This window comes from Macrobrachium nipponense, chromosome 30, assembly GCF_015104395.2.
Source record: "Macrobrachium nipponense isolate FS-2020 chromosome 30, ASM1510439v2, whole genome shotgun sequence".
Lineage (NCBI taxonomy): Eukaryota > Metazoa > Arthropoda > Malacostraca > Decapoda > Palaemonidae > Macrobrachium > Macrobrachium nipponense.
The window spans coordinates 55,857,407-55,879,352 of NC_087218.1; the positions used below are offsets into that span (position 1 = coordinate 55,857,407).

Consider the following 21,946-nt stretch of genomic DNA (forward strand, 5'->3'; position numbering starts at 1 on the left):
TTGCCTTTTAAATATGTACTGTCTTCACTTCTCTTTTTCCTGTACTCTGAGTAAAATCATGAAAATTTCAATATATCTTTACATTTTCACATAAAAGACGTTTAACACCTATATTATAATTCATTGATGCTTATGTGTTTTTGGTTTGCTCGTCTTTTATACTCTTTTCCATGTATAATTAAACACTGAGGATAGTGACAAGAGCACTTCTGGTACAAAAATACATACCATATTGTTTTGAAATATGATAGTATTCTATTTATTTATCTTTTTCACACAGTAAACAATCATGTATGTACGTAATACATTAGGTATTTACTGCACTTTGTTGTTATATTAAGTTTTAAGTCAGTATTAAGAAAATTTCATTCAGATCCATTCTCCCACATTCTGCCTGTTGATACATTTTTTTTTATTCATTTGATTCCATGATATATACTAATAGCATTCATATTGATAAGTATACTTTGTAGCATGTAAATACACAGCCTTTGTCCTGCCCATTTCAGTTTTGTTATCACTCACGTGTGATATCTAGGATGTTAGTAGGTTGTATGCTAGTAGTACTGGATGTAGTGAACACCATTTTGACATGCTTTTCTCCCATTAAGATAGCTATGAATGTTTCTGAGTATAATTTCATTTAAGATTAGAAAATTATTATTTGTACTATTTTCCTGCACATTTTGGGTTTTCTATAAACATTTTCAGTAAATAGACACTGATAAACATAGAGTGATACTAGATATAAACAAACTATTTTACTGTTTGTAGCAAGTGCTCTTTCGCAAACTATTTTAACTTATTACCTAAGTATCTTTACTTTACATATTTTTCATATTTAAGTCTTCTTACTTATTACTGTAGACTTTCATCTTCATATTTTCTCTTAATCAAAATTGTGGGGGTTCTATGGATGGATCATTTGCATAGATTGTGATTAAAGGAGATGCACTACAGATCACTGATTGTTAGCTAAGATCTACCATACTATAGTTAAAATATAATTTGTATAGACATAAACTGAAGGATGTTTTCATGGATGGGTGGTCAGCAGGTATTTGATATATGATACTGTGTAGTTTAATTGATAGATGATGTGTAATTTCTTGAGAAAAATACGTAGACTGAGAAATCAGGTACCTAGGTACTGTAATTCACCAGGGTGTGTAGCAGCTTGAGCGAGGGCAGAGACCCGGGTTAAATATAAAGGCAGGAGCATATAAAGCACTTATATGTTAATCTGAAAACTAAAATAAAAGGAAAGTGGCTGTATTTCCCTGCTAAAAGAACAGCTTAGAACATCAGGTGGTTAACTAGGGAAGCCCAGTAAACCAGATGATTAAATAATTATTACCTTAATCTTTGTTTTAACTCTTTAATCTGACAGGACCCTGGCTAAAGGGTAAAAGGGAGATGAAGAGAATATAACTCAACTGAAGTGATTACTATGATTTTGTTTTTCAGAGAGAATATACTTATTTACTTTACATTTCGTTTTTTTTTCTTTGCATTTGTACAAATGTTGCCTAGGTTAGGTTCCAGATTAAAGCAGTTTGGTTAAAAACAATTGTTTTTGTGTAGTTGCAAGTGTATATGTACTGTAAGTGGTTTGAGTAAATCAGTAATGAATTTTGAAATGACCTCTGACTTGGTGTCCTACTACAGTTGGAGAGTTTGAGATTGGTGAAATATTTAAAATTGCTGCATTTCAGGTCACTACATGGAAGCTGCTCTCATACCATTGGATCACGGCGGAACTGTAGGCAAACTGGTAACTCCTGAAGTACCATATATAGAAGGTGTTGATCAATGTGTCAGATTTTGGTACGTTCATAATGGCATCTCCAACCAGGACAGTTTATCAGTCTATGTTAATTCATCTGGTTTTTATGGGCCCCATGTTTGGAGGGAAAAAGGTAAAGTACTGGACAAGGTTAAATACAGTATGTATTAATCTATTTTAATGTGTAATCTAAATTTTTATGTAAATGAGTATGAAAAATTGTGTTTTGGGTAATTAAGTTTGTGTTTGTTTCATTACCAGTCTTTTAATTTAAAAAAACCTGCAATATTATCCTAACAATATCATTTAGAAGCTTTGAGTGAGTATATTTAAAATTACTTAGGAAATTTGTTGCACTTTTTTTTGTTTTGTGTGAGTACATATTCAGTTTTGTGCCATCTTTTCAGGAATGTTGTTGACTTTATCATTTTGTTAGTTACTATAGAAAAGATCTTTTATGTGACTCAACAGTCTCTGTGAGTACATATTTGTTTTTGTTTTTTCCAGTGAGCTACATTGACACATGGCTTGATGCATCAGTCCCTATTCCAAAAGGCAAAACCCAAGTCTTCCGTGTCATGTGGGAAGCTTTACAGGCCGAAAGAGACAGTTATGGTTTCATTGCAGTAGATGATGTATCAATTGACTTGGTTCCTTGTCCGTCTATTGGTATGTTGTTAATAAATACTACACAACTTTATTCCTATAAATTAAGTCCTATCAATTAAGTTCAACATTTGATAAGATTTACAATATTTTACTTCTGATAAGATATACTACTTCATAAAACTTTAATGAAAAAGTTTATTGTTTACTATTTTGCAGACTGCTGTTTCAAATTATCGCTTATTAATTTGGAATTAAGCCTTGATTCCTTGATATATTTCATGGTTAAAACATGACTTAAGGATGTTGTTATTAATTGGACTTCCATTGTAGGTACTTGTGACTTTGAAATTTCAATGTGTGGATGGCAAAATGTTGAGGGAGAGAACCGAACAGATGACACTGAGTTTATTCGAGGGTCAGGGGGAGGTATTGACTTGGGAGCCCCGGATGTGGACCACAATGGCGATCCAAATGGTAAAAATTAATGTGTAAATTGTTTCACCTGTTTAAATTTTGTTTTTGTTGAGAAAAACCTGTTTTGCTGAGATATATTTGCATAATAATTTTGTTAAGCCATATTTAGTGGTAGTGTACTTAATGTTTACTATTTACTGAAGACAGTTAATGATTTATATAAATAAAGCCTGACATTTAGAGTGAATATTTTTAGTTTTATGTGCAATACTACACATTTTGGCATTTACCTGGTAACTAAAATATGTTTAAATTTTTGGCATACGTATTTGTGGTAATATAAAGCCATTAGGGTAACTCAGTATTGAAGGAAAACTATAGATACCTTTGAATATTTCAGGAATGGTTTTGTATGTAGATACATCTTTTGGTGCAGCTGGGCAGGCTCTCCTTGAGAGTCAGGTATTCATTCCCGAGCAGCATAGTAATCTCTGCTTCCACTTCTGGTATTATATTGAGGTAGGAAAGAAGTTTGAAAACTCAAATTTACCGGTATACTATTAGGAGAGTTTTTCTATTGCAGGATTTCATCAATTATCAGTCACTACTTTTGATTGTCCCTGTAGGGGTATGGTGCCATCAGTGCACCTCACACAGTGCACTGTTGGCATTACTTGAGGTTCTTTGAAGTGTCCTTGTAACCAATAGCGGCAGCCATTTTCACCCTTTTTACTGTACCTCCAATCATAGTTTCCTTCTTCCATTTTGCTCTCCAACGTCTCCTAACAATATGAAGTTTCATAGTGCAATTTGATACCCTTTTACTTGCAATTTCCCTTTCTGTGCTGAATTACCTCATAGTTCCCCAACACTTGGACTTTGCCCTAAATTTTATATTCCTCCATTCCAATACTTTTGATTCTTATATGCCAATCCTGTGTTGTAAGGGTTTCCCAACTTTTCTTGGTTTATAAGATTGTAGGTTCATCTGAAAAAAAAAAAATGTTTCAAATTAATTTTTCTAAGACCAAACCCCATTTGTAAGCCATCTGAGTTATCTAATCCACTTCCCTTGTTTTCTCTATTTTTGCACGCTACATTATATAATACTTATGCTGTGTAGCGAGTGAAATATGCTTGCCTTTTATATTTTACAGGCTTTGAAGTTATTAAAGGGAAATATGCTTGCCTTTTATATTTTACTGGCTTTGAAATTATTAAGGGGACCACTGACAAAAGAAAAGAGAACTGTGAACTATGTTTACTTTTCTTTTGATATTGATGCATCTTTTTCAAGTTCTACAAATACCTGGTGTTTGCTCAGGTGACATTTTTTTTATTCTCCTTTAGGGCACGGAGGAAGATTCTTTAAGAATAGAAATCCAATCTCAGGAATTCACTATTCATGAAATTTGGAAACAAACTGGACGAGATTCCAAAGAGTGGTATGAAGGCCAGATCCATGTTGATGCAAAAAAACTGCTTATTGATATTCCATACCAGGTGAGTTACTTTAGATTATACATATTCAAAAAATGTAATTGTGATAAATGCAGTTTTCAAGTTGCTTTATCATTTGTAGCATTTCCCTATAAGTTTAAATCGAGGGTTGTTATACATAAGAAGACATTAGAGTTTCATCTATGTACAGGATTCAGGACATTTTGGGTTTTATTTATATTTTTCAGCCTATACCCTGCTGTTTTCTTTTCTTTAAAGGCAAATATGTATTAGTAATCAGTGTAAAATCAATATATCTTAATACTTGTTATATAGAAGTAAATCTCAAGATGTTTTGTAGTTCATTATGCATTATCTGTGAACCCATATTCAAGTAATTTTCTTCCACTACACAAAAAGGTATTAATAGCTTGTCCTCAAGCATAGGTAGCTATAGTATTTTTTATACTGCATCACATAAATACTCTGGTCTTGTGTCTTTTCAAATTGCAGCAATGATTTTTGTATCACTGTGTTAAAGTGGAAGAATATTGCATCTATCAGTATATTTTTATCTAAGGTCTTGAAATATAGTAATTACTACTGCAGTATTCTTGTAAAAGAATTTTGAAGTTCAACTACGTAGAATATGTTAGCATATCCAATGTTACCCTACTTTTGTAGGATTAACTGTTTGTACAAATTTTTTAATCTTTATTGTAATGTTAATATGCTGTTAACATAATGGGAAATGTAGTTGTTAGAGAGTAAATATTTTGTATTATTTGTATTTCTTCTCTGTTTTAACCGTACAAGTACGTTATGTAATTTAGGCAGTTAATTCTCTTGTGATATAACTGCAATAATGACTATAATTGTACTGACGTTTAAATTACTGTAGAGTTACTCATACTCCCCCTTACTTTTGTACAGTTTCACTGGCTTGATATTTGAATTGTTTATTTGTTATACATAAACTGTCATTAATGTTTTTATTGAATAGAGTAATATTTAGACAGAAAAACTTCTCATCCGTCCAGGGAGTGATGTAATGACTGAAAATAGCCTCTTCAAATTTTTAGCTTTAGTATTTGTATGTGAACTCAATTATGCATTGCTTTCTGCAATAATGAGCTGGAAGCTGTGAATTAGTTAACTAGTCAATGATCTTTGATCACTACAGATTTTCATAGGAGGTGCCAAAGGCTCAGATTACAGCAGAATTGCCATAGATGACTTTAACTTTACAAAGTTTGAATCTCATGACTGCCCCACCATGCCCAGCCCATCACCTGCAACATCCACAGTGCCATCTGTATCTACCACAGCATCAGTTGAGGTAGGCCTTTATTGCTGTGATAAAGGAATCTCCCCTCTTTGTTCATTATGATTAATGAATTCTACAAGATACAGAAACTTAGTTTGTGGTCATGTGATTCTTCATTTTGTGTGAAATGAAATGATTGATTTTAACTCCTTTGAGTTATATTCTTTCTGTATGATCATAATTAAAAAAAAAAAAAATTTGCACCAGGCACTTTATATTTTTTCTAAGGGGGGAATGGAAGGGTAATAATGTACAGTACAGTATACTTAAAAATTGTGTCTATACTGTACTTCTTGTAGGAACTACAATGTTCTCAGGTTTCAGCTAAATTTTTCTATTTGCCTTTCAATATTTAAAAACATATACATGTATGTATGTATGTATGTATGTATGTATGTATGTATGTATGTATGTATGTATGTATTGTATGTTGTTTTGTTGTCTTGCATCTTGTTGCTGGGCATGCTGCCAAATTTATTATAACTGTGGTGTATTTATCTTCCCAGAGTATTACCTGTGACTTCACTGCAGGCCAATGTGGGTGGGAAAACAAGGATACTAAAACTATGAAATGGAAATATGATAGTAAGTGAACTATATTATAGTTATTACTTTAAAAAATATTTACTTACTGTATTTATGATCTTTCCCATTTAAGAAGGATTTCTGAAGTAGCGTATTTCTATTTAAAGTGTAGTATATTGGAGCATGTTACCTATTGAGGTCCACAAAAGACATTTCATGGTTCAATTACTGTACGTATTTACTTAAGAAGATTGACTAAAAAGGTGCTTTGAAATGGTGGTTCCTTTTATGGTATTTAAAATTCTAGAAGAGGCTCACAGGATTGATTTTTTTCACTATGGTTTGCATGGTACAGTAATGGTAGTACGTACATAAAATGTTTTTAATACATCCAGCCCATAGCTATGTTTCTTTCTGTCATTTACCTTGCATCCATCCAATTTACATGATAATTATGATGATGATGATCATCATCTTATTATTATTGATTTATAATTACTAAAACTGACATCAACACATCTTATCATTACTCCAGTATTGTTATTATTATTATTATTATTATTATTATTATTATTATTATTATTATTATTGGTGATAAAGTGAGAACCATTCCTTAGTATTAAGTCTTGATACAGCTTTTACTAGAAATACATTTAAAACCCAAAAGAGCTCTGAGGACTGCTTACATCATCTTAACTTAGGTAATGATGACAATTATCCTTGTAAAGCTAAAGGATTTTGAGTGTGTATTTCTAACAAAATTTGTACCAAGATTCATTACACAAGAAAAGGGATTTCTTTTATCCTCATCTTTGAAAAAATAACTGTTCTTCACATTATTTCTGTCAGTATGTAAAGTACAAGTATTTGTACTATGACTATTTAACCAAGGTAATTATGCTTAGCATACCTTTATTTATGTTGCATGTCTGTTTTTCTTTGCAGGTATAAATTCCAATATGTATTTAGACCCCAATGACACGGCAGCTATTCCAAAGGACTGTGAGGCTCTGTTTATTAGTCCACCATTCACTGTCAACACCAAATCGTGTTTCACACTTACTTGGAAAAAAGTGAATGAAGTTTTTGCTTCATTAAAAGTCGTTTATATGAAGTAAGTCCATACTCTTTCTTAAGAGATTTGATCAACCTTATCAATGAATAGTGTGTAAATTTGGTGAAGCCCTTCAAGTTGTTGGACATCTCTGTTTCAAGAGAGCACAATAAGCTTCTACACCTTGAAACTATATTATCTATATTATTTAGTGAAGAGGGAATATTTGACCATTTATGATGATCTAATATAGGCGAATGCTCTTGGTCTGAAATTATTTTAAAATCAGCACCTTGGGTATCATTCACTCAATTTAGTATACAGACTATTTTCTCTTTGAAATATTCAATTTCGTCATCTTTGCAATGCAAGGTGTATGATGCACGTTGTTATGCAATGCATTGTAAAGCATTACTGCTCATGGTGTGAATGCAACTTGTGACCAATGCTTTATTGCTCCAGTATCATTTGAGTTGTTATCTGAAAAAGTCTATGCTCTAGTGTACACTTTTTTCCTGTTATATTTGGCCCCCGATGGATCATAATCGAGACTTTGATATATAAGATGAAGAACCGTGTTCACTGGTGCTCTGCCATGTACCTGAGAAACCTTGCTAGCTTTGCTATATTACTAAAATGCTGCTATATCATTTTATAACAAATTGCATTTTACAAAACAGCAACCAATGAAGGCATTATTTTTAACATTGATATCGTACATTATTTCATGGGATGATAGCAGTAAAAAAGGTGACATGTTTGGCATAATTTTTCTTCGTGTGAATCAGAAATATATGAATATTTTTATAGAGTATTGTGCCATTTTGTTCGTGCTGGAGTTCTTACACAAATTTTTGTATAAGTTGAGAGCCAATTATCTTAGAATATGTCTGACTGAAAGCTGGATACTATTTCTGTTTCTTAGCATCTGAGACATTCCAGCCATAATAATTTTAGCAATGAATAAAGGGAATTAAATATATCTACAATGAGATGCATGCTTTTTCTTCTGTGAACTAAGGCTTATCATCATTCAGAAGCAAGAACCTTCACACAAAGGTTAATTATTTTATTGAATCGGTGTGATGTGACTGAATAAGAAATACTGTGTAGTGCCCAATTTGAAAAAAGAAGTCTTCCATCTGAAATATATAAACCAAGTCTGAAATGAAACCATTCATTCCAAATCTCACTGTATTACAAGGTAGGAAATACATGCTGTTTTCCTGAAATATGTTCTCACAATCTGCCTCTGTAATGAGACCCTTGATACTAAATTCTCTTGAATCATTTCTGTTATGGAAGATTTCTGCTGAAGATTTTCTATAATTCAATGGTAAAACAAAGTTCTTCATTTTAAAGTTGACAAGATTGTGGGTTCATGGTGAGAAATGAGGTTCATCATCTAGGGTTTTTCAGTTTAATATTTTTAATTTTAAGAATAGAAGGAATTGTTCATTTTAGTAGTTTTTTGGTGTATGGGTTCAAATACTACTTTATTTGTTTCTGTTGATGCTTTAATGATCTAGATGTCAGATAGGATGAAAATGTATTTGTTGGATTACTGTAAATAATTTTTAGATTTATTCGTTTGTAAACAGAAATTAAGATTAACTTGTTTTGACAGTGAGGACGGAGTAGAGATGGGCATGTTGATGAATGAAGAAGCTGGCACCACCAGTCAGTACCAAACCACAGATATGGAGCTCGTGCAACATGGAACTTTCCGGATGGGAATCTATGGTATTGTCGACTGTAATTGGAAAGGAGTCATGGCATTTGATAGTGTTGTGCTCATGAATAAACCTTGTTCTGAAGGTAAGTTTACTTTAGTATTATTATTATTTAGATAGATGAACACTATTCATATGGAACAAGCCACTGACTTGAAATTAAGCATCTGCGAATATGGTCTTCATTTGAAAGAAGTAAGAGAAGGCAAAGGGAAACATGAAAAGAATAGATCATTTATTAGAAAAGAAAAGGTAAATGAACATTATGAATAAATTGATTAAAACGTAAGTAAATTATCAAAATTCTGCACTTATCATAAGGATAACATGACAGTATTGTAGGTTTCATGTATAGTAATGTGCATTCAAGAAAACTAATTCTAATGTAGTAAGATTTCAATGCAATAAATTCGTTTTCAAGTTAAGACTGGTGCACTTCCGATTGGGAGGTAAATGGTTAGATGAGAAATATGATGATGATACACATCAGACCAAATTATCATCTTTCCCTAACTTAATTGTATTTTATTTTGACAGATGTCACAGTAAATCACATTGTCTGTGACTTTGAAAACTCAGATAAGTGTGGATTCCACACAGCTCTTCCAGAAGACACTGCATCTTGGGCTTGGGGATCTCATTTGCCAGATCACACAACTGAATCTGAAACAGGTGAGATGGGTAATTGTTAGATTGGAGTGTATATGAGTTATCAAAGTTTCTTAATAGTAAAAGAATAAAATTGGCTTATGTGTAGAATTTTAAGATGGGCTCATATAGAAGTTTTATCTACAGATATTTTTTTATAAGGTGCATTTTATTTGAGTAATTTAAATAGGTTTGCAATATGTATTGATAACCTCTTCATGTAATCAAATCTTGGTAATGTTTATATTATGACTTTTAGGCATTGTTATTGTAAACAGACAGTTTGAAGATTGGAAAGGTGGTTGGAATTAATGGGATTATGAAGGAAAAGAATTATGGTGGTAAGAGTGACGGATATTTGATGAAAAAAAAGATTCCAAATGCCTTTGTGAGAGGAGACATTTCATTTTCTACATGTAGGAGAAAAGTTACAGAAGTACGTAAATATTAAATGCAAATGAGGTTTTATGGGACTTGTCTAGCGCCATAAAATCTGTGATTTTCAGTGCCATAATGTGCCCATTTCTAGTTATCGGCACCAATAATAGAGTTATGGCACCGATACATACCTAACAGAGGCACCATTAACTGGTTATCAGCACATATATAGACCACAGAGTTTCAGTTATATACATACATATATATATATATATATATATATATATATATATATATATATATATATATATATCCATGCATACATACATATATGTGTGTGTGCGTATGTACATATGTGCTTATACATATAACTGTCCTTTCTTTGTAAGATGTGAATTGCTTGCCTCAATCCTATTCTCTTTTGTTACCTAACACCAGGTCATGAAATCTTCTTTGTAAGTGAAAATACAAATGCAAATGGAAAGATTGCTCATCTTACAACTCCACAACTGAAGATGGACATAGATCACTTTTGTGTTAAATTCTGGTACTTTGCTGAGTCACCATTTGATGCGACTTTGACGGTAAGTTTCATGATGAGGTCTTTCTCTTGAATATAATGTATTATTGAGACTGTAGTATAGTATATTTTTAATTTTTCATGACAAATTTCGAATAATAGTAAACCATTTAAAAATTCGGGCCAGCTCTTGATATTTTTGTAAGGAATCAGATTCTGAAGGTCTCCCCTCTTTTTATGCAGGTATATTCACAACAAGGAGAGGAGAGGAGTAATCCATTATGGGTCATGGGTAAAAACTACCTTGGACATTGGAGAGGTGTGTCAGTAGAGAATCAGCTTGATACAGAGAGGAATCTCACAGTAAGTTATGTTTGATTTCTTTTAAATGTCACTAACTTGTGTAGTCATTGCCCCGAGAGTAATTGGTAGAGAGGGGTTGTCTTATAAGTGGTGTATCATTGTTATGAACTTTACTAATGACCCTCTAAACAGAGTTTCTGTGGAAATATTTCTTGTCTAGATATGTAGCATATTCTTGAGACTTTGTAATGTTATAGACAAAATTCCTTGAACAAACACCTAAGCATACAGTAGGAGAAAAGAAAAATAAAACTCTTAAAAGGTAAACATGAAAGTTAAACAATTCTTAAGACATTAAGAAAGAAAGACATTAAGAAAGACATCTGTATTAATCAGCTACATTATTATGAAGAATTTTACTGAGCTAGAATATTAGATTTGATGCTTTGTTTCAATAAATCTCTTAAAGTGAATGTTATTTGCAGAGGACAGTTTAGTTTCAGTTAGAAATGATATGGAATTACTGTTGGCAGTAGGATATCATCAAAACTTTAAGTACTATGTATGGGCTATACTGTATGGTCTTTGTTGCCTACTTGACTTTGAACCTTATTAGAAGCTGAGAACCCAGACGCATCTGTAAGTTGAGGGGCTACTGTGTGGCGGGATCACAAGCATTAAAAACTGCTGGGCAAACCCCCCCCCCCACCCCGACATAAACCTAATCACTCTAGCTGCCAAATCCACCCTCAGTCACACTTTCCTCTTTACACTACAGAATGCATGCAGGACAATTGACCTATACCTACAAAAAAAAAAAAAAAAAAAAAAAAAAAAAAAACACGTACTTACCAACTACTCCAGATACTCTGGGCTATGCTGTGCTGTCTGCCGGTCGAGGTCACAGAGATACCAACAACAACAGCCAAGAACCACAACCTACAACCCAATAACACAACAACAAGACAACAACCAAGGACTACAACCCAAACAACAACACAACAACCAAGGACCACAACAACACAACAACCAAGGAACACAGCAAACAACCAATGAACACAATTAACCACAACCTAACAACACAGCAAACAACCAAGGAACTTAACCACAACCTCACATATAACAACAAAAACTCAACAACACAACAAAAGACCACTACACAAACAACACGAAAAATCACAACAGCACAACTCTAAGCAAAAACACCAACTTAACAACAACCAAATAACAAACAAAAACACACAACTCAGCTGAATATCAATGCCTTCAACCAACTACTCCCGACACTACTGACTGTCACAGGCTCTAACCCAAGACTGACCAAAGACTCACCAAAAAACTCAAAACACAGAACTCTAACAATCAAAAGCACCAACAGACAACTCAGAACTCACCAACAGCCAATACAGTCGTTAACCATCCAACCACCAATTACTCTCTCTCTCTCTCTCTCTCTCTCTCTCTCTCTCTCTCTCTCCACACACACACACAGATGTTGTCAAATGAAACTCCATAACTCCTCCATAACTGTATAATAATTAAATTACTATTAATATGTGCAGACGTGGAAGAATGCAGTTTATACATAATTGAGATTAAAGATACAACTATAGTTTGTATGAATGAATATCAGGTTTACATGAATTTACTTAATTTTTTACCATGGCCACTTTGGAAAGTTCAGTATTAATTAATTCAAGTAATTCTCCATGAAATAGAATACTTATTCATGAAAGCTTAAAAATACTGTAGAGGAGGAGAGTGAAGAAATTTATGGTATATACTGTAAAGTATAAAAAAATATATGTACATGACATGCTGTTGTGAAATCTCAGAAAAATTAAGGCAGTGTAGTATAGCTCTTTCTAATAACACTGTCTCTTAAACTAAGGATATTAACTTGCATAAAACTGCTTGGACAGCTGCTCACAGCTCACAACTGTGTAGTAAATTGAACTTCAGAAGACCTCTGGTAGTGGGTAGTGTAATGTTATAGCACCCCGAAAGATGCTGTTATGTACTTTGTTAGATTAATAGCTCACATTAATTCAAGGTGTACCATCACACAAATCAGCAACGAAAGATCTCGGTTGAAGTATAGTCTGTGGAGAAGACCAACCCAAATATATTCCTATAATGTTTTATCATAATTGCCATTTTTAGTAAAAAGGACATCTTTTAAAGCAAATTTATCCAGAAGATAAGGATTCTAGAGAGCTGAAAACATGCAAATAGCAGAATACTGCTGCTCCAGTGATAATGGGCAAGATCTGTAAAAAGAAATTGAGAGCCAAAATAATGCTTACTCTTGTTAATGGTTTAAAGGATTTTCTGGTTTTGTGTTTCTAAGTAAGCTGACCAATTACAGCTTGATTTACTGATGGTTCAAATTTGCTGGAATCCATATACTGTAGAGTAGTTTCTTTCATTTTGTCGTTAGTGGAAAAGTCTATTTATATTTTTAACTCTTGTAAACAGGTTGTTTGGGAAGTTGTTGTGGAACAAGCAGCTGAAGGCTTCATATTACTTGATGATGTTGAAGTAAGAGAGGGAAGCTGTTCCTCATCAGGTTCCTGTAATTTTGATGAAGATATATGTTTGTGGAGCCAAAGTCTGGATGAGTCTCTGAATTGGGAAATTGTCAATAGCATTGGAGACCTACAAGATCATTCAGCTAGTAAGTTCAATGTTATTAACTATTTTGTGATTTTTCAGTTTATAACCTCAGTACGTATACATTATCAATATCCAAATAAGGCAGTCCCCGGGTTACATCAGGTTTGGGTTAACTTGTTCCGGACTTAAGGCGCTTGCCTCATGGCGCTGATAACCTGCTTTAACCTGGACTTACAGCGCTGTTGCTATTTATTCCCATCATAATTATGATGATTCAGGTTAAGGTGTTTTTTGGCTTACAGTGCCTTGCCGGGAATGGAACCCTCCCCTGTAACCCGGTGACTGCCTGAACGAATACTTATAAACTCTAATAAAAGTTACATGTGACTCATTTCTTATATAATTCTGCAGCCAATGGTAGTTTCATGGCCATCAGAACTGACACATCACTCCAACCAGGGTCTTATGCTGTTTTGGAGTCTCAGCCATTAACAGTACAAGAAACAGCATGTTTCACCTTCTGGTATGATATACATTTGTGTCTTCCATGTCTTATGAATGGTATAAAAAATGTTGAATATTTGGAAAAAATTGAAAAATCACAAAACATGCTGTTTATTATTGTATTTTTTCTTTTCCTCTTCATCCAGGTACAACCTATGGGGACCAGGAATTAAATCATTAATTGTGGAACAGTATTTGTCTGATTCTGATCATTTCATTAGCTGGCGCCTTGAAGGTTCTGTATCAGAATCCTCTTCAAATTGGTCATATGCTAGTCTCCCAATACAGCCTTCAGACTTCCAGGTTCTGGTAAGTAATAAGTAATTCTTGTATACAGAAGATAACTCACTTTTTTTTTTTTAAAGAATATTTTCATGAATTCTTGTCACACTGTGTTCACTGAATATCTTCTCACACACTTTAATGCCTGGTTCATGGACATACATTTCACAGTAGTAGTACCATATCTAAATCACTCCTCTATTAATTTTTCTATGAAAGCTACTAATTGTAAAGGCATATTTCAGAAATAATTCTTTAGTATGGACAGAATTTCTATAGTTTTGATAGTGTGAAAGGCACATAACCTTCCAGTAACTATGTACATATGAAATTAATAAATTATACTTACTGCTTGTTGAAAAAGTTTTAGTGCACAAAAGCTGGATAGCACTCTCAACTCAGGTATGTCAAATGTACATTAGTGAAATGGAAATACATGCCAAGACAATAGAGCAAAGAAAATATAGTTATAAAACTGGGTACTGTATTGAAATCTTGAATGATAATACTACTCTATATGGAAATAGATAAATTTATTTATCAACTTAACAAAACAAAGGCACATAAACTATAAGAATATGCATGTTAAATGTAACAAAATAGATAGCCGTGGACGACAAGTTAAAGCATCTAATATGGAATACCCAATTGTTATGGTACCGTAATATCTTGCCTAAATCTCGTTTGCCACAGGCATTGTTTATTAGGATAATTGTTAAGTATACCTCTAATATATTCAAGTCATAGTAGTGGAGCGATTGGGACATGCTGATTTTTATTCCCTTATCTTTATTGATATTTAGTCTGAAGATAATTATGTCTGATTGAGATGGAGAGGTAAGTTCTATGTGATTCAAATGTTACCAGATTACTGTTGTTCCTGCTTTGTCATTATCCAGAGTTCTAAATATTGACAGTTTAGTGATCTCAAGATCCGTTGATCTTTTAAAACTTACTCAAGGTTCAAAATAGTCTGTATTCACACTGTTTCAGAAAGAATTTATGTAAACACAAGTCAAGAAAGAGAGTGCATTACTTAGAATGTTCATGGCTGGGTTATGTCTTGTAAGTTATTATTCCTTGTAAGTCAAATATAATATAGAACACTATTAATGAACTGATACAATATTAATTAACGTAAATCTCTCTCTCTCTCTCTCTCTCTCTCTCTCTCTCTCTCTCTCTCTCTCTCTCTCTCTCTCTCTCTCTCTCTCTCTCAGTTCTGTATATTTTTTGTTTTCAATGTGAAATAGACAAATCCTATACCCTTTTTCTGGTACTGTATATTATGATCGTCGATTTATTTATGTAAATTGTTCACTTATTCCTTTCATACTTTACAGATCCAGTTGAAAGGAGAAGTTGGTGAGTTTTCCGGGGAAGGAAACGGTCAGATTGCTGTTGATGAAATTCTCTTAAAACTTTCTGAGGGATGTAGTTTTGAACCCCCGGATGCCGAAGTGCCTCGACCCGAACCACCCACAGAATTACCATTCCCTACGCCATATCCAGGTTTTATTCACTTCTGCAATTATGAAGCCAAAACAGATGTTTTTTGTGGCTGGACCAACAAAAACAACATGTGGGATGTTGTCAAGGTAATCTTTCATGAAGTGCTGATTAGTTTTAATATTTTCATATCCAAGAGTCCTAACAGATTAGTGGCAGAGGCTGAAACATCATGCTGCAAAAATCTTTTGTTAATAAATACATAAACTCAAAATGTATATAAGATTATACATATACAGTATGATAAACGGAGCGTTTTCATAATTATAGAATTTCTAGCAAATGTGGACAAAGATGTTTATTTTACTCTCTTATTTATTTCATACCATGTGATTTAGTGTGAGTTTATATTTTTTTTCACAATATGCAAACCACTGATTTTATTCTAGGTGATTCATGCAACCTTGGAAGAAAGAGAATATTAACTTTTCTGTTATAATGGGCTCATTTGGCAATGTCTTGTATGTAAGACGCTATTGAAATATGAACTTTTCCAGACATGAGGTTTGACAGTTTAAGTATTTGTGAAACAATGCTTATTATGAATGAACAATGACTACCTTTGAATATTTTGTGCTCTTAGGGAAGCCTTGACATTGGAGGTATAGGCCCTGTAGGCGACCACACATATGGTTCTGGCCGTTACATCACTGCAAGCCGCAACCCTGGTGAGAGTGGCAGTGGTATAAGATTGTCTGAGCTTCAGAGTCCAAAAGTCACTGTACAAGCAGAGTCTTGCTTTGTCTTCTGGTACTTCACTTGGGGTGTCGACGTCAATCTGACTGTAAGAACAATAGTATTTTGTAATCTTGTTGAATTTTGATTTTGTTAATGATTCAATCTGCGCGAGTCATAACTCTTTTACCTCTTGTTTGCTTTGTGAAATCGTGAAAAAAATGACCTCATTATATCGGAAATTAATCTTAATTCACTTCTCCCACCTTTTTAACTTGAGTAATGTAAAGCAATTGGTCTGAATCACATTTTTTGTTTGTCATTAATCGAAGACAGAAATATTTAAAGAGGTTACACCATCATACAAAAGTAACTTAATCATAATTCTGGTACAGTGAAATTAATATAATTTGTAAAGTCATGTAGTAGATATATTGAATTATACAAAAAAGTATTTTGATGTACAATACGCATATAATTTGACTATATTTTGGTACTTTCAATTTGCACAATATACAAACCATTAAAGTCCAAAGTTATTTATTATATATTCAACTTTTATTTATAATGTATAGAAGCTAGAATCCACTGACTGATAGATAGTTGATTTTTGGAAATGGTGCAGGGATCCTACAGGATGATATACGTATAGTACTGTATTGTTAATGAGTCAAGTTACTTGTAAGCAGAGGAAACTTATTATCCCGATGTATGCAAAACATGATCATCTAGGAATGAATGTTATTCCAGATATTCAAAACAGGTATATTTAAATTGGGTAAAATGCATCAAATTCTGCATTCAGGCAGGAGATAGTAATTACAAACAGGAATTCATTGGGTAAAATTCAACCAGAAGAATCTGGAACATTTTGTGGGAAAGAAGTATATAGGAGACATTGCACATGTTAGAGGGGCTGTTAGATAATGTTGAAATATTGATTCTGGATCTGTTACTTGACTGATTTTGACATCCGTAATTCTATGGCCTTTTTCAAGTATGTTAAATGGCAATATTAGAAAAGAAGAGAAAAACAATACAATACTGGAAGCATTTTCTGCATCATTTTTCATTTAATAAACATAATTCAGATTCACAATTTACTTTTGGAGTAGTGTAAAAACAAACTTTTCTTTAGAATTACAAAATGGATTATGGATATAGATTCAAAAGATTACATTTCCAACCCAGTTTTTTCTTCAAAGTAGTATGAACTTTGAGTTATGTATCAGTCATCTATGATGGTAATTTGCTTTAAATAAACATTAACATTGCTTTGAAACATTTATCCAAGGGACCACATGCTCAAACCAATATAATATGAACAAACTCTTCACATTAGGTAATGACAGTACTGCTTATCACCATGTAGAAATTTAAAATACAGTAATGATCACATCTATATTGTTCGCAGCTTTCGGTAAATGAAAATGAGGTATGGAGAACATCAAGCTCAGGAAATGCTTGGGCAGCTGCGAAGATTACAATCGCAGCAGACCCTCAGGAAATTGAAGCCCTTTTCACATCTAGCCTTGGGGACACGCAGCAGCATTATTTCACCGCCCTGGATGACCTTTATTTTTATGAGACAAACTGTGATAATGTCAAGGTATTTGATTAATTTTTTAGTTTAACGTCATTTCATTTTTGTGTTCGTGACCATGTTGTTGAAAGGACAGTTCAAGGGATATTTCATCTAAGATAACACTAAAGTACTAATCTATTGTGTATGTAAATATTCCTTTTTCAGCTAAGAAAAGTGAGATTCTTAATTATAAAAACTTCAGTGGGTGTGAAGGCTGTAAAGTCTTTTTTGGATATTAGGTGCATTTGATTATCTTACACATGGCATTAAGTATTTTAGTTGGCCTTTCTTTTACAAGAAATTTTTATGGTTGTCCAACCCTGGAGTTCATTCTGAAAGGAGTCTCTAGGGCTTGTCATCTGATAAATGCTTCGTTTACAAGTTGAGTAATATGTTTGATGGCTTATAAGACCCTGGGTATAACACAGCTCTCCCCCAATTTCAGAAGGGAGTACTATTGTGAAAATTAGTTTTTGTTTACATATAAGCATTTAATGTTGTTGAAATATATAGCTACATCATGGCAGAAAACACTTGGACAAAAATGGAATTAGGACAAAAGGAAAATTAATTTTAATAATCGTTCTACCATAATTTACACGAGAAAACAAAAGCAGCTTAGGTCTAGCAGAAAAGATTGTATAACACTCCCGTCTATCTCCTCTCCCTCTGATAGATAACTCCAAGGGTTGCAATAAATTTATGAATACATAAAAAATGTACTTTAGCTAAAAGACGTCTGTTAAAAATTTGAGTGTTAGAATAAGATATCAGGAATTTTAATTCAATAAAGGTACATACTTGACTGTGTTTTTATTAAGAAATGTCAGTGTTTAAGCCTGTTCTGGTACAGTACTTTTTATCGATTGACATTTATTTAATGCAGTACAGTATTGTACTTAATACAGAAACGTAGTACTTCATACCCATATTTTCCATGTGTATACCGACATAGTACATACATGCAACTCTCTCTCTCTCTCTCTGGCTTATTCTGTATAAGAAAAACAATATTTGACAAATACCAAATTATTTATGGAAAAGAGAGAGAGAGAGAGAGAGAGAGAGAGAGAGAGAGAGAGAGAGAGAGGTGGGCATTTTAAGTGCCTATATGTATGTATACATACACATTCACGTGTGTACATATACACACCAGATTGGCCAATAGGTTGGTCTAACACATCAACAGTATAATTTATTCAACTACATATTTAATTACAGTTAAAGAAAATCTTATTATACGGTAATGCACAAACTTTTGTTTCCAAATTTAAGCACTCGTAAATTCATTGTTACCCTCTACATAGTCGTCCATGTGAGATGTTAAATTAAAAGTACACATACCTGTATAATATATGATAAAGTTACTCTGTGTAATATTTTTTCTTAAGAATATTGTATCCCTTGTAACAGATAAGTGGTTTATCATCATTCCAATGCAATTTGGAAGACAGCGACCTTTGTGGCTGGATGCAGCTTCCTGATGAAGATGATACTGACTGGCAGTTAGTAGATGGTACCAATGGAGGTATGCATATTCAATCACCTTCTTGCATAAAAGTGGTCATTATCTCGGAAGCAAATGGAGCCTGTCCTTTAATGAAACCCATTGAAATGGCTGCATTCACTTTCATTTCATATATCGTTTGCAATTTCATCATTTTGATTTCGTAATCAAAGGCAAACTCTTGTCGTATTCTCCATTTCATTTTATTTCCTTTGATTAAACAGGTTTTGGAGGCAAAGTTTATAGTACAGAAGTAATCTAATGAGGATGTATTTTTCTTTACAGAATTTAATGCAGATCACTCCTACCAGACAAAATCAGGTCATTATCTGCAATTATCATCAAATCAGGAAGGTGTGCAAGCAGGTCAGAAAGCTGCCATTGAGTTTCAGCATCATCCTGACATGGAGAAGAAGGATTACTGTTTTCAGATTTATGTGCGATACAGTGGCAGCCACAATGGTGATATCAATGTTATGGTGAGTGTTTTACAGTGTACACTTTAAACTATGTAAAGATGGTGGACACAAATCCAAACAGTATGTAAGGATGGTAAACAAAAAGTCACCACCTCTACACTATACTTTGAAATAGCTTGAAACATTGTTAAAGGATGACTCCTTAAATATCGACCACCTCAGTCATTGACCTGGTTGTAGGAATGGAATTTATTTGTTAAGTAAGGAGTGTCTGTGTATACATTATATAAATATTTGTGGTCAGAATCAGAACATTTGATTTTATCAGCTTATCTCACAGTTAAAGAGGTCTGTTTCAAAAAAAAAGCTGTGAATTAACATTTAAAAATAAGAAATTTAAGAAATTATACAAATATGTGTTATATGATGTTTCTTAACATGAAGCAACTTTTTTTCAAAAAGAAAGCTTTTGGCTAGAAAAACCTGTTTTCATCATTTCAAGATAGAATATAACAGGGAATATTTACCTCTAGGTACATATACAAATAAAGTTGAGATAAACAAAATAGATATTATTAGTAGGTCTGCCTTCCTTGTAACAATTTAAAGGAATTACATGTAAAAAAAATAATTTTGTGTAGTGCTCTTCAATTATTATTCTTACTTGTTCATTCTGTAGACAGTGTATATATATATATATATATATATATATATATATATATATATATATATATATATATATATGTATATATATATTGATATATCAATGTATATATTCCGTTAAAATATTTATACAATATACACTACAAATATTTACACTACTGATAATCAGACTTTTTCCTGCATGTTGAAGCATAACTTTATTTATATTTTCAGACAATATTTGCTGGAGAAGTGAACGAGTTCTTCACTATCCCCGGTAAAGATGGACCAAGTGAATGGGAACTTGTACAGCGAACATATTCTCACATTACTCCAGGCACATTTTCATTCCTAATTGAAGGTTTTGTTGGAAACGCCACTGAAGGTTCAGGAAACTCTGTTATTGGCATTGATGACTATTCTTTAGCTTCTACCGGTTGCCCACAGGTAACGACACATCTTTTTATTCTGCATTTAAATGATAAATTTTTTATTCTGCATTTAAATGATAAATTACAGATAAGAAATTGGAAGCTAGATTTATATGTATTATTTTCTTGCCATAATGGTGTAGGGAGTAAGTAAAACTATAGTTTTTTTTTTATAAATATCTTTTGAGTATGGTTATGTAAGTTAACAAAATTGTATGTGATTTAAATTAATTTGAATATCTTTGAAATGTAGACATTTAGCTTTCCAGTTATGTAAGCAATACTGGGAGCCAGAAATTTTTTTTCATGATGTATAACTAAGACTGTTTTTTTCATTTAGGCCCTTTTTATTGAAAGAATGAGTAACATAATTTGGGAGATAAAGATTTGCTTTAAAGAGGGACTGGTTGATTTGTGTATTTCTTGAAAAATGGAATTAGATCAAAATTAGCAGGAGAGAATAGGCATCGAAGGAATTTCTAAGCCAAGAGAGAGAGAAGGAAAGGAACACTTATGAAAGTATCTGAGAAAGGTGAAGTGGTACAACTCGTAGCATTTGTACAACAACAGCATCAGCGTTAATAATAATGATAATAACTTGTAGTATCCTTACCAATATAATGCCAGTGCCGTTACATACTGTTACTATATGATTTGCTAGCTGCTTTCAAAGATTATTTTCAAGAATGAGGGTTTAAATTTGCATAGATCCAGTAACCAACTGGGTTGAATCACTACTAATGTGGTGAACTTCTATACTGCATTATTCATTTTGTGGAAATTGTTTATTACCAACAGACATAGCTATTACTATTTGTAATGTTTACTTGAATGTTATATAGAAGTATTAATCAGTTTTTACTTAATTTTTTTATTTTTATCATTTTAATTAATTTTGTAGATGTTGTGTTCTCATTAATGTTTTTCTCTTCTAAGAAAAGTGATTTCTTAGAAAAATTCTCATAAGTAATAAGGAACCAATTACATAAACAAATGGAGAACATACCAATTTATGATATGACCGTAAAAGTTTGGTTAG

At 32.9% G+C, this 21,946-nt stretch overlaps 1 protein-coding gene across 1 annotated transcript in view; it reads left to right on the forward strand.

Moving 5' to 3' along the window:
* The window catches only part of LOC135202165 (uncharacterized), a 193,387-nt gene that overhangs the window by 32,035 nt on the left and 139,406 nt on the right, over positions 1–21,946 (forward strand). The window contains 21 exon segments of the mRNA XM_064231420.1: positions 1,716–1,919; positions 2,294–2,455; positions 2,726–2,869; positions 3,210–3,328; positions 4,160–4,312; positions 5,433–5,588; positions 6,083–6,161; positions 7,047–7,215; positions 8,783–8,973; positions 9,426–9,560; positions 10,353–10,498; positions 10,678–10,797; positions 13,216–13,414; positions 13,765–13,876; positions 14,004–14,166; positions 15,483–15,737; positions 16,232–16,432; positions 17,738–17,932; positions 19,322–19,436; positions 19,701–19,894; positions 20,711–20,923. Of these exon segments, the coding sequence (XP_064087490.1) occupies positions 1,716–1,919; positions 2,294–2,455; positions 2,726–2,869; positions 3,210–3,328; positions 4,160–4,312; positions 5,433–5,588; positions 6,083–6,161; positions 7,047–7,215; positions 8,783–8,973; positions 9,426–9,560; positions 10,353–10,498; positions 10,678–10,797; positions 13,216–13,414; positions 13,765–13,876; positions 14,004–14,166; positions 15,483–15,737; positions 16,232–16,432; positions 17,738–17,932; positions 19,322–19,436; positions 19,701–19,894; positions 20,711–20,923 (3,425 nt within the window).